At 42.6% G+C, this 13,131-nt stretch overlaps 1 protein-coding gene across 1 annotated transcript; it reads left to right on the top strand.

The window, feature by feature from the left end:
- The first annotated feature begins 2,223 nt into the window (after positions 1 to 2,223).
- On the top strand, positions 2,224 to 4,516 carry LOC121785324. The gene is made up of 2 exons (XM_042183707.1): positions 2,224 to 2,273; positions 3,866 to 4,516. Exon 2 carries the CDS (start codon positions 3,866 to 3,868, stop codon positions 4,514 to 4,516), a length of 651 nt encoding a protein of 216 aa, XP_042039641.1. The 5' UTR covers positions 2,224 to 2,273.
- The last annotated feature ends 8,615 nt before the right edge of the window (positions 4,517 to 13,131 follow it).

Here is a 13,131-nt window from a genome sequence, read left to right as displayed (position 1 = left end):
AGACGGCCTTCTTGCATGGTGATCTCAAGGAAACAATCTATATGCATCAGCCTGAGGGATTCATTAGACCAGAGGATAGAGGGAAAGTCTGCCTTTTAAGGAAAAGCTTGTATGGATTGAAACAGGCTAGCAGGCAGTGGCATAGGAAATTTGATGTAACGCCCCACTTTTTGATCCCTAATTTTCGAACCCCAAAACGATCTCTTTTATTTCATTTAATGCCACAAATTAAATGACGAGTGGATTTATTATGTGGTTTCTTTGGTGACCTAATTTTAGTTCGGAGTTATGATTGTGGGTTGACCGAGTCAACTCCGTTGAATATGTGACGTGGTTGTTTTGAATAATTGATGTGGGGCGAATTTGTTTGTCTTCAAATAATTGATGATTTATTTTACAAAGCTCGAAATTAGTGATGGTGAAATCACAATGTGATCCTTTCCTTGAGGATTATTTATTAGACTAAATTCCAACGCACCGGATGAATTAAATAATTGATACAAGTCCAATCTAATAAAGAATAAATTATGGGCTATACTATTTAAATAAAATTTTAACAGGGTCTTGAGCCCAAACTAATACTCATTCAAATAATATCCCTGGCCCAATCTCATTTCCTTTTGAGCCCAGTACTCTGAAATCTTCCTTCCGACATCAGAACCCTTCTCCTCACGTTGAATCCTCCATTCTGCAAGGAAACATCCGTTTAAATTGTAAAATTCAGTCAAAGCAATTAATCCCAAATTGATTGAGCAATCAAATACCAAAATTTGCTCCCCTCCCACGTCGCAGCAATTACGTCTCCATCTCTTCACCCATTCTGGCATATCTTCCTAATTTTAGATGGCAATCAAGGTGAAATCAATCACCAAAATTTGCTCTCAGTACACGGATATATAAATCCTCCTACCCTAATCACTATCCCTCACACAAATTCGTAGCCACTCACTCCTCACTTTTGAATCGCAAAGCGGCGGAGGGAGCAGTAGGAAGAAACCTCATTTTTCCTCACCAAATCCTAATTTCATCACGGTAATCACTCTCTCATGCTCCTTTCATGTTCTTCCTCATAATATGAAATATTGTTTTCCCCGAAGCCTTCTGACAGAAACTAGGATCTATTCGGGAGGGGTGGAAGCCAGAAACGGCAAATCTTCTTTTTCAAGCCATCTTGTTCTTTTGAAGGTATAATCTTCTTCCCCAGTTCAATTCATCAATCCATGAATTGCATGTCATGTTTCTCGCTCAAACTAATCGATAATCTGAAAAAAAAATCTAAATCAAAGATTCGAGCTTTAACTCATAAATTTAAATTTAAGAACTTATCTGCGGGGTTAATCGGGGTGGAAACGGGGCTGTTTCGGACGAAGTCGGGGCCGCCGGAGCGGCGACGCAGCGTCTGCTGCAGCGCCGAGCGACGCGGCGTCCAGCGACGGTGGGGGTGCGGGCAGCGAATCGGAGCCGGCAACGGCGACACCGCGGTGAGAGGTCAATGACAACGTTGATCCTTACACCACGGTGAATTGGAGAAAACGTCGGATTCTGCTTTGGGAGTCTGATTTAATTAAATCTGTTTTTTTTGGGGGAAGAAAGTCGAGCAGAGAGGGAGAGAGTTGGAGCTTCTGTTTTGAAGTGATAAAGGAGAGAAAAGTTAGAACACGTTTTAGGAAGGAGAGTATTGTTGGTTTCTCTTAAAATAAGAATTTTAAACTTTGTGTGTGAATGCTTGAAAAGGAGTACACGTGTGGTGTGGGTTGGAAGTACTTTTGTTTCTTGTTTAATTGTTTATCCTAATCTATTGAGGTGTAGTTTAAAGAAAAGGGGTGTACAACACGTATAGTTTGGAGGGGGTATATTTTGTTGGTTATTTAAATCATTTCCTCCTTTTGTTTTTAAAGAAATGGGGGCTGGGTAAATAAGATTTTTGGGCCAACGTTTTGTTAGTCTTGGGCAGTGGATCAACTCATTTAAATTCCTTGGGTTGAGTATGTTGACTCTTTTATTGGACTGTATGGTGTTTTAATCTTTGGGCTGTTTTAATAAAATTTGTTGGGGCGTGAGCGGACGGAATTAATTGAAAAGAGCAAGATTTAATTGGGAAGAATTCATAATCATATCGGTAGAATAATTGAAGCTTTAGGATGCATGCATCTTAACTTTTGCTTGACCTCTCATGTTGATATATGTGCTATTTCCAATATTTAAAGGTGATATATTGCGCCCGAAACTTGATTCCAAGGGAAAGGATATAGTTGAGACTTAAGCGCTTTGAGGTGGGCTTTCTTTTAAATAAGGACGATGTCCTAAATGTTTTTATCGATGAAAATGGAATCGTGTTTATCATGCCTTGTTTAATTTTTAACGTGCCTATCTGATATGGCTTGAAGCCATTATTATATAAATCGAATTCGGGTCCTCGTAGGGCCGCAAACCCTACTTGGATTAGTGTACACCTATGGTAGATCGGGTGCTAGCGTACGGGCTGGCCGGTCTAGTGACCTGGTTTGCGGCCGCATTCCTTGTCATGTATTGGCAGATATGGCTAACGTCTATGGGAAAATGACTGCAGTCGACTTTTACAATGAGAAATGATTTTAGTGCCTCGGGCCTTTCTAAAAGCTAAAACCCGATGGTTACTCTCGTATGGCATGATAAATAAAACTCTTTATTGAAAATGTTTTCGGCATGAGCCCATTGAGTATTATTTTTAGTACTCAGCCCTGCATGTGTTTTCCTTATGTGCAGGTTGAGCGGCGACGAGCGGTTGGCGGTGTTGAGCAAATTAAATGAAGAATTAAACATTTATATTTTTTTTGACTACGAGTGTCGTTGTGTCTTCATACATGACGTCACTTTTCTCTTGGATGCTTCCGCTGAAAACCGTTTTACTTATTGTTGAATTCTCTAAACTATTTTGATTTCGTTTAGAATCTAAAGACATGATATGTTTTGGAATACGTTGAACCCTCGTTATTTCGAAATAAATGATGATAATTGTTTCCTCTATTTAGTCTATCTGTCAAGGCGTCGCTCTGCCCTTTGCTTTTGATTATTTGTCGTTAAATACCCCTTTTATAAAACCCTAGTTCTTTTTTTTCTTTAATTGTATTTAAGTCAGTTTTAGTCGCGATCGCCGCATTTATTATACCCTAGAAGGGCGGTCGTGACAGTTTGGTATCAGAGCCTCAGTTCTTTCCGCTCTGGACCCAAGAGTCTTGTTTGAGTCAAAATCTATGCATGTGTAATTTGATAAATTGATAAATATCGATAGCTCAATACCACAACTCGTCTCCGCCCAACCACAAAAAAAAAGGTAAAAATATTTTGTGAGTTTTGGATTTGATTAACCGAAGTTGAAATTTTCGATGGGAAACAAAGTTGATATGATTTTTGAAATTTTTGCTTGGAATATGAATTGATGAAAATGCATGGATATGAAATTGATATTTGCGCTTATGCCCAAGATGATGAATGTTGTTATGCGATGAACTTGTATTTTACGGTTGTGATTATTCAATTGCTTTATGAGACAATATCTATGTGAAAGAACTTAAGCATGCTGCTATACATAGTTGTAAATCATGTATGAATGAAAATTTTGAGATAATGTCGAACGTGGAGGCACGAAAAGCCTAACGCAAGGCAAGCGACGCGTGGGAATATATCGTGATTTAACGAAATGCGAAAATGCACAAACCTTTTTGCCTCGGAAATGAAATTCCATTCATTCTTGATATGATACTACCCTCACACCTCCACCGTTGGAGATTTATATATACGCACCCATTCTCAGCATCATTTGAAACCTCATACACTGTTATTTCTTTCGATCCTTGTGCTGATGCTGAGTTTTTCTTTTTTTTAGATGGCCCAACGGTATTATGCTCCGATGCGTAATCGCTACTCCAGCGAAAGGGACCACCCGGTTGAGCGCTACCGAGATTACGAGTGGGACGGGAAGCTCTTCCTCATGTCCTACGTCACCGAGTTTTACAGTAAATGGATGAACGCCTATGCATATGGGGGAGCTACCCATCACGAGGGGATCCAAAAGCTCATCCACACTTTACCGTCTCCTTGGGATGAGTGGACCGCTCAGGCATCTCGGTTTTTCATATGGTATAGCCCGCCCGATTACACCGCGCGAGGAGATTTGGTTGGCCTTATAAAGGTGCTGCTTCCGGCCATGACAGCGGCATTTGATGGACCGCCACGTGATCCACCTCCACATATCTATCCGCCGGGTACAGCCCGCATGCGGAAGTATCGATGCGACAAGGAGCCACACGTCTCCCGTGTTCCTAAGAGAAGGAGACTCGGGATGCGTGTCGCAGCCCCTCTAAGAATCGACAGAGAGGTCAATGGGAGGTTTGGGATGACCCCTCCACCCGCGGGTGTCGAGGAGGAAAGTGAGGAAGAGGATCCCGAGGAAGAGGACCCCGAAGAGGAGGAGGACCCAATTAGAGAGAGCGTTGGAGAGACCGAGGAGAAGGAGGATGAGGATGGAAATGATTAAACATAATAATTCTAGAATATTTTATTACGATTTCCCATGTTTTGATACTCTATTGTTTTGCTTGGCCTTGACATTTCTCTTTCCCGTTGTTTTACCTTCTGTTTTCGTTATGATGGAACTAAGACCTCTTCGAGGCAACATTTTGATATTTCTATGGGAAATTCTTGTCTTTTGCTATCCTATTGTGTAATGATTTGGTACCATCCTTTATTATCTTATTGTGCGATTATCTTTTGCTAGCCTATGACGCAATGACCTCTTGCTATACTATATTGTAATTGTCATTTTCTATCATATTGCACAATTACCTTTGATGTACTATTGCGCAACTATCTTTTGCTACTCGATTGTACAATTGCTTTTTGCCATAATTTGAAATTATCCTTGCTATTCCATTATGCAATTGTATTTTGTTATACTATTGTGCAAATATAATTTACTACCTTATTGTGCAATTATCTTTTGACTACTCCATTGTACAATTGCCTTTTGCCGTCTTATTATGCAATTGTATTATTCTGTTGTGCAACTGCCTTTTTCTATCCCATTTGTGCCCTTATGTTTTGCTATTCCATTGTACAATTGTCTTTTGTTACACTATTAAACAATTACCTTTTTACTACCCTGTTGAGCAATCGCCTTTTGCTACAATCATCTCCTGCTATACTATTTTGCAATTGCTCTCTTGTTATCATTCTGTGCAATTGTATTTGATACCTTTGCAAAAGCTCTTTATGATGCAATTGTCCCTTAATCCCCACTTTTCAACTATACCACATGACTATTCTTGGATTTTGAATAAATGCGATAATAACTCGTGTGATAATGAATCAGAATGCCGCCAAGACGCAACATAAGACGTAACAACCGTGAACCTACCCCTCAGACGATGGAAGAGAGTGTGACTCAACCCATCCCTCCGCCACCACCTCCTCCACCTCCGGTTGATCGTGAAACTGTGAAGCTTTTTCTAGAGCAAAAACCTCCCGTCTTTGATGGAATGGGAGAACCGGCCCAGGCTGAATCATGGATACGCGCATTGGAGCGCATTTTCGCAATCCTAGGGTGCAATGATAGGGAACGGTTGAGTTGTGTGACCTACCAACTAACCGAGTCTGCTGACTTCTGGTGGGATACCAGGATGAAGACAATGCCCCGAGATCAAGCAGCGGGGATGACTTGGGAAGGCTTTAAGACAGAAATATATAATAAGTACGTGCCCAAGAGCTACCGGAAGGCAAAGGCATCTGAATTCTACAATTTGACCCAAGGGCGCATGACTGTGACCGAATATGACCGTGCGCTCAACAACATGACCCGGTACGCACCTGACCAAGTCGATACTGACGAGAAGCTGGCTGAAAAGTTCCGTGAGGGACTAAGGCATGAGATAAGGATGTCGTTGGCTAGTCGTGGAAGACTCCCCTACGCGGAAGCGTTAGCCCTTGCGCTAGATATTGAGGCAGCTATGCCTAAGGAGAGGATGAAGGAAAACACTACTTTGGCACTACCTCCACCACACCACTCTCGAGAGAAGAGGAAGTGGGAGGGGAATGGGACCCCGTATGACAACAAGAGGTACCAGCCCACCCAGAACCGACCACAGTATAGTGGAGGGCAAAACTCATCCAACCAGAGAGGGGACTTCCGACCCAAGCCACCCCAATGCAATGTGTGCTCCAAGTACCATTTTGGAGAGTGTAGAATTCAGAACACCACCAAGTGCTTTAATTGTGGGGGAAACGGCCACTTCTCTAGAGAGTGTCCGAGCAAGAATGTGGGAATGGGGTCGAGACAGAACACTCAAGGATCCCGCCAGCAGCCAAGGGCACTGCAAATTGAATCAAGGGGAAATCGCGATCAACCTCCGCGACAACAGCAACCTTACCGCCCAAGACTCCCTTCCCAGGCTAGAGCATATGCCTTGAGTCAGAAACAACCCAAGACTGAACATGGGAGTCACGAGAAGGGAAACCTGGCAGGTATGGGCAAAATCCTTGGCACTCCTATCGTTGTGTTGTTTGATACGGGCGCATCGCATTCATTCATATCTGACTTGTGTGTGGATACTTTGAGCTTGCCTGTTAACAAATCTGAACATAAGATGGTAGTGTCTTCACCAGTAGGTGGGGTAATAGAGGTTTCTCGAACATGCTCGAACGTAGAAATTTTTATGGGAGAACTTAAGTTAATCGCTCACAACCTACAAGTCATGGCAATGGGGGATATTGACATAATTTTGGGAATGGATTGGTTAGCTACGAATTTTGCTACTATTCGTTGCAAGGAGAGACAAATATCTCTGCAAGCCCCGGGGGAGGAACCCACCATATACTATGGAATCTCGATGAACCGGCGAACGTCTATCATCTCCGCTCTTCAAGCTAGTACGATGGTGAGAAAAGGGCGTCCTGCTTATCTTGTCTATCTACAAGGAGAGGAGAAAGGAGAAAGGAAAGTGGAAGATGTTGCCGTTGTACGAGAATTTCCAGACGTCTTCCCCGAAGCTTTGCCTGGACCACCGCCAGATCGACAATTGGAGTTCACAATCGACCTAGAGCCAGGGTCGGCGCCCGTGTCCAAGGCACCATACCGAATGGCGCCTAAAGAGTTAGAGGAACTCAAGATACAACTTCAAGAGCTTATGGACCTGGGTTTCATTAGACCCAGTGTCTCACCGTGGGGCGCTCCTGTGCTTTTTGTCAAGAAGAAGGATGGGTCGATGAGGATGTGTATCGACTATAGAGAGTTGAACAAAATGACCCTCAAAAACAAGTACCCACTTCCGAGGATAGATGACCTATTTGATCAACTCCGAGGAGCCGGTGTGTTCTCAAAGATGGACTTAAGGTCCGGATACCATCAGTTGAGAGTCCGAAGGGAAGACATACCAAAGACCGCTTTTCGCACAAGATATGGTCACTACGAGTTCGTTGTAATGCCGTTCGGATTGACAAATGCACCCGCAGTATTCATGGACTTGATGAACCGAGTATTCCACCCATACTTGGATAAATTCGTCTTGGTCTTCATAGATGACGTACTTGTCTATTCGAAGAATGAGAAAGAGCACGAGGAGCATCTGCGAATCACCTTGGAGACGTTGAGAACCGAGAAGCTATACGCCAAATTCAGCATGTGTGAGTTTTGGCTGAAAGAAGTCAACTTTCTTGGTCACATCGTGTCGGCAGAAGGAATCCGAGTGGATCCCGCCAAGGTTGAGGCGGTACAACAATGGAAGGCACCTTCGACACCAAACGAGATTCGAAGTTTCCTGGGTTTGGCAGGATATTACCGAAGGTTCATAGAGGGATTCTCCAAGATAGCGAGACCAATGACCCAACAACTCAAGAAGGGGGTAAAAGTAAATTGGACCCCGGAGTGTGAGGCAAGTTTCCAACTTTTGAAGGAGAAACTGACCACTGCACCAATCTTAGCTGTGCCAGAGCCTGGAATGAGCTACGTGGTCTACACTGACGCCTCGAAAGTGGGACTTGGGTGTGTTTTGATGCAAAATAACAAAGTGATTGCCTACGCATCACGACAATTGAGGCCACACGAGTTGAACTATCCAACCCACGACTTGGAGCTAGCAGCGGTTGTGCACGCCCTAAAGATTTGGAGACATCATCTCTACGGGGTACGATGTGAAATTTTTACGGACCACAAAAGCCTGAAATACTTTTTCGAGCAAAAGGATTTAAACATGCGACAACGAAGATGGCTCGAATTGGTGAAGGACTACGATTGCGGCATCAATTACCACCCCGGCAAGGCAAATGTAGTGGCAGATGCCTTGAGCCGGAAGGGCCATCCTCAACTGGCCACTTTTCTCACCAAAGAAGAAAGCTTGATACACGAGTTTAGTAAGATGCGTTTGGAAGTGGTGAGAGCACCTGAAACCGTGGAAGCACGGATCGCCACTTTAGTTGTTGAACCTGATCTAAGGACGAGAATTATCAAAGCACAACGGATGGATGCGAAACTAGAGGAAATTCGTGTAGAAGTGCGAACCGGCGAATCTGGAAACTTTAGTGAAGAAGGTGACAATGCTCTCACCTTCGAGGGGAGACTTTGCATACCGAGTGATGAGGAAATCAAAAACGAAATTATGAGTGAAGCACATGAGACTCCTTACACCGCTCATCCGGGGAGTACGAAGATGTATCAAGACTTGAAGAAGTCCTTTTGGTGGAATGGTATGAAGAGGGATATGGCGGCATTTGTGGAGCGCTGCTTAGCCTGCCAACAGGTGAAGGCTCTACATCAACGACCGTACGGAAAGTTGCAACCACTAGAAATTCCCGAGTGGAAATGGAGCACATCGCCATGGATTTTGTGACAGCATTGCCAAAGACGCAAAAAGGGAATTCTGTTATATGGGTAATTATAGACCGACTTACCAAGAGTGCACACTTCATACCGATTCCCATAACCTATGGATCAAATAAGCTAGCTCAAATTTATATAAGGGAAATAGTGCGACTGCATGGAGTCCCAGTGACGATCACGTCTGATCGTGACCCGAAGTTCACTTCAAGATTTTGGATCAGCCTACAACGGGAGCTAGGGACTCGTTTGAATTTTAGCACGGCGTTTCACCCGCAGACAGATGGGCAGTCCGAAAGAACGATCCAAACTCTCGAGGATATGTTGAGAGCTGTGGTGCTCGACCGAGGAGGAAGTTGGGAGTCCGCACTACCACTGATTGAGTTCTCCTACAATAACAGTTTCCAGGCAACAATAAACATGGCGCCGTATGAAGCCTTATATGGGAGAAAATGTAGATCCCCGCTCTACTGGGACGAAGTTGGCGAGAGAAGAATACTTGGACCCGATGCAGTTGAAGAGATGGTTGGAATTGTCCGACAAATTCGTGAAAGGATAAAAGCAGCTCAAGACAGACAGAAGTCATATGCGGATGCACGGCGAACCGACTTACAATTTCAAGCTGGCGACAAAGTTTTCCTCAAGGTATCCCCGTCGAAAGGAATAACGCGTTTTGGTGTCAAGGGAAAATTAAAACCGCGATTTATCGGGCCTTATGAAATCCTTGAAGGAGTGGGTCCTGTTGCATACCGTTTGGCGCTACCCCCAAGCCTTGGAAACGTGCACAACGTCTTTCATGTGTCGCAGTTACGGAAATACGTGTTCGACCCAAAGCACGTGATTCACTATAAAGAAGTCGCTTTGAACCCGGACTTGAGCTACGAAGAGAGACCCCAAATGATTTTGGACCGGAAGGTCCAGAAAGTGAGAAATAAACCGGTTGCTTACGTGAAAATACTCTGGAGAAATCATGGGCAAGAAGAAGCCACGTGGGAGAATGAGGAAAAGATGATAGAACGGTACCCTGAACTCTTTCCTTGAGGATGCCAAATTTCGGGACGAAATTTCTTTTAAGATTGGTAGGATGTAACGCCCCACTTTTTGATCCCTAATTTTCGAACCCTAAAACGATCTCTTTTATTTCATTTAATGCCACAAATTAAATGACGAGTGGATTTATTATGTGGTTTCTTTGATGACCTAATTTTAGTTCGGAGTTATGATTGTGGGTTGACCGAGTCAACTCCGTTGAATATGTGACGTGGTTGTTTTGAATAATTGATGTGGGGCGAATTTGTTTGTCTTCAAATAATTGATGATTTATTTTACAAAGCTCGAAATTAGTGATGGTGAAATCACAATGTGATCCTTTCCTTGAGGATTATTTATTAGACTAAATTCCAACGCACCGGATGAATTAAATAATTGATACAAGTCCAATCTAATAAAGAATAAATTATGGGCTATACTATTTAAATAAAATTTTAACAGGGTCTTGAGCCCAAACTAATACTCATTCAAATAATATCCCTGGCCCAATCTCATTTCCTTTTGAGCCCAGTACTCTGAAATCTTCCTTCCGACATCAGAACCCTTCTCCTCACGTTGAATCCTCCATTCTGCAAGGAAACATCCGTTTAAATTGTAAAATTCAGTCAAAGCAATTAATCCCAAATTGATTGAGCAATCAAATACCAAAATTTGCTCCCCTCCCACGTCGCAGCAATTACGTCTCCATCTCTTCACCCATTCTGGCATATCTTCCTAATTTTAGATGGCAATCAAGGTGAAATCAATCACCAAAATTTGCTCTCAGTACACGGATATATAAATCCTCCTACCCTAATCACTATCCCTCACACAAATTCGTAGCCACTCACTCCTCACTTTTGAATCGCAAAGCGGCGGAGGGAGCAGTAGGAAGAAACCTCATTTTTCCTCACCAAATCCTAATTTCATCACGGTAATCACTCTCTCATGCTCCTTTCATGTTCTTCCTCATAATATGAAATATTGTTTTCCCCGAAGCCTTCTGACAGAAACTAGGATCTATTCGGGAGGGGTGGAAGCCAGAAACGGCAAATCTTCTTTTTCAAGCCATCTTGTTCTTTTGAAGGTATAATCTTCTTCCCCAGTTCAATTCATCAATCCATGAATTGCATGTCATGTTTCTCGCTCAAACTAATCGATAATCTGAAAAAAAAATCTAAATCAAAGATTCGAGCTTTAACTCATAAATTTAAATTTAAGAACTTATCTGCGGGGTTAATCGGGGTGGAAACGGGGCTGTTTCGGACGAAGTCGGGGCCGCCGGAGCGGCGACGCAGCGTCTGCTGCAGCGCCGAGCGACGCGGCGTCCAGCGACGGTGGGGGTGCGGGCAGCGAATCGGAGCCGGCAACGGCGACACCGCGGTGAGAGGTCAATGACAACGTTGATCCTTACACCACGGTGAATTGGAGAAAACGTCGGATTCTGCTTTGGGAGTCTGATTTAATTAAATCTGTTTTTTTTGGGGGAAGAAAGTCGAGCAGAGAGGGAGAGAGTTGGAGCTTCTGTTTTGAAGTGATAAAGGAGAGAAAAGTTAGAACACGTTTTAGGAAGGAGAGTATTGTTGGTTTCTCTTAAAATAAGAATTTTAAACTTTGTGTGTGAATGCTTGAAAAGGAGTACACGTGTGGTGTGGGTTGGAAGTACTTTTGTTTCTTGTTTAATTGTTTATCCTAATCTATTGAGGTGTAGTTTAAAGAAAAGGGGTGTACAACACGTATAGTTTGGAGGGGGTATATTTTGTTGGTTATTTAAATCATTTCCTCCTTTTGTTTTTAAAGAAATGGGGGCTGGGTAAATAAGATTTTTGGGCCAACGTTTTGTTAGTCTTGGGCAGTGGATCAACTCATTTAAATTCCTTGGGTTGAGTATGTTGACTCTTTTATTGGACTGTATGGTGTTTTAATCTTTGGGCTGTTTTAATAAAATTTGTTGGGGCGTGAGCGGACGGAATTAATTGAAAAGAGCAAGATTTAATTGGGAAGAATTCATAATCATATCGGTAGAATAATTGAAGCTTTAGGATGCATGCATCTTAACTTTTGCTTGACCTCTCATGTTGATATATGTGCTATTTCCAATATTTAAAGGTGATATATTGCGCCCGAAACTTGATTCCAAGGGAAAGGATATAGTTGAGACTTAAGCGCTTTGAGGTGGGCTTTCTTTTAAATAAGGACGATGTCCTAAATGTTTTTATCGATGAAAATGGAATCGTGTTTATCATGCCTTGTTTAATTTTTAACGTGCCTATCTGATATGGCTTGAAGCCATTATTATATAAATCGAATTCGGGTCCTCGTAGGGCCGCAAACCCTACTTGGATTAGTGTACACCTATGGTAGATCGGGTGCTAGCGTACGGGCTGGCCGGTCTAGTGACCTGGTTTGCGGCCGCATTCCTTGTCATGTATTGGCAGATATGGCTAACGTCTATGGGAAAATGACTGCAGTCGACTTTTACAATGAGAAATGATTTTAGTGCCTCGGGCCTTTCTAAAAGCTAAAACCCGATGGTTACTCTCGTATGGCATGATAAATAAAACTCTTTATTGAAAATGTTTTCGGCATGAGCCCATTGAGTATTATTTTTAGTACTCAGCCCTGCATGTGTTTTCCTTATGTGCAGGTTGAGCGGCGACGAGCGGTTGGCGGTGTTGAGCAAATTAAATGAAGAATTAAACATTTATATTTTTTTTTGACTACGAGTGTCGTTGTGTCTTCATACATGACGTCACTTTTCTCTTGGATGCTTCCGCTGAAAACCGTTTTACTTATTGTTGAATTCTCTAAACTATTTTGATTTCGTTTAGAATCTAAAGACATGATATGTTTTGGAATACGTTGAACCCTCGTTATTTCGAAATAAATGATGATAATTGTTTCCTCTATTTAGTCTATCTGTCAAGGCGTCGCTCTGCCCTTTGCTTTTGATTATTTGTCGTTAAATACCCCTTTTATAAAACCCTAGTTCTTTTTTTTCTTTAATTGTATTTAAGTCAGTTTTAGTCGCGATCGCCGCATTTATTATACCCTAGAAGGGCGGTCGTGACATTTGATGACCATATGCTCAGTACTGGATTTGTAAGCTCTAAATATGATGAATGCGTGTATATTAAGAGTGAAGGTGGAGCTGCTGTGGCATTCTTGTTACTATATGTTGATGACATGCTGCTAGCTGCAACATGTATGGAAGAAGTCCAGAAGGTGAAGAATGATTTGAAGGCAGCTTTTGAAAT

This window comes from Salvia splendens, chromosome 21 (genome assembly GCF_004379255.2).
Source record: "Salvia splendens isolate huo1 chromosome 21, SspV2, whole genome shotgun sequence".
Lineage (NCBI taxonomy): Eukaryota > Viridiplantae > Streptophyta > Magnoliopsida > Lamiales > Lamiaceae > Salvia > Salvia splendens.
This window is presented reverse-complemented; position numbering and strand designations above follow the sequence as displayed.

What these genes read in the sequence shown, in the direction of transcription:
- LOC121785324 (XM_042183707.1), top strand. Translation starts at nt 3,866, where the DNA reads ATGGCCCAACGGTATTATGCTCCGATGCGTAATCGCTACTCCAGCGAA.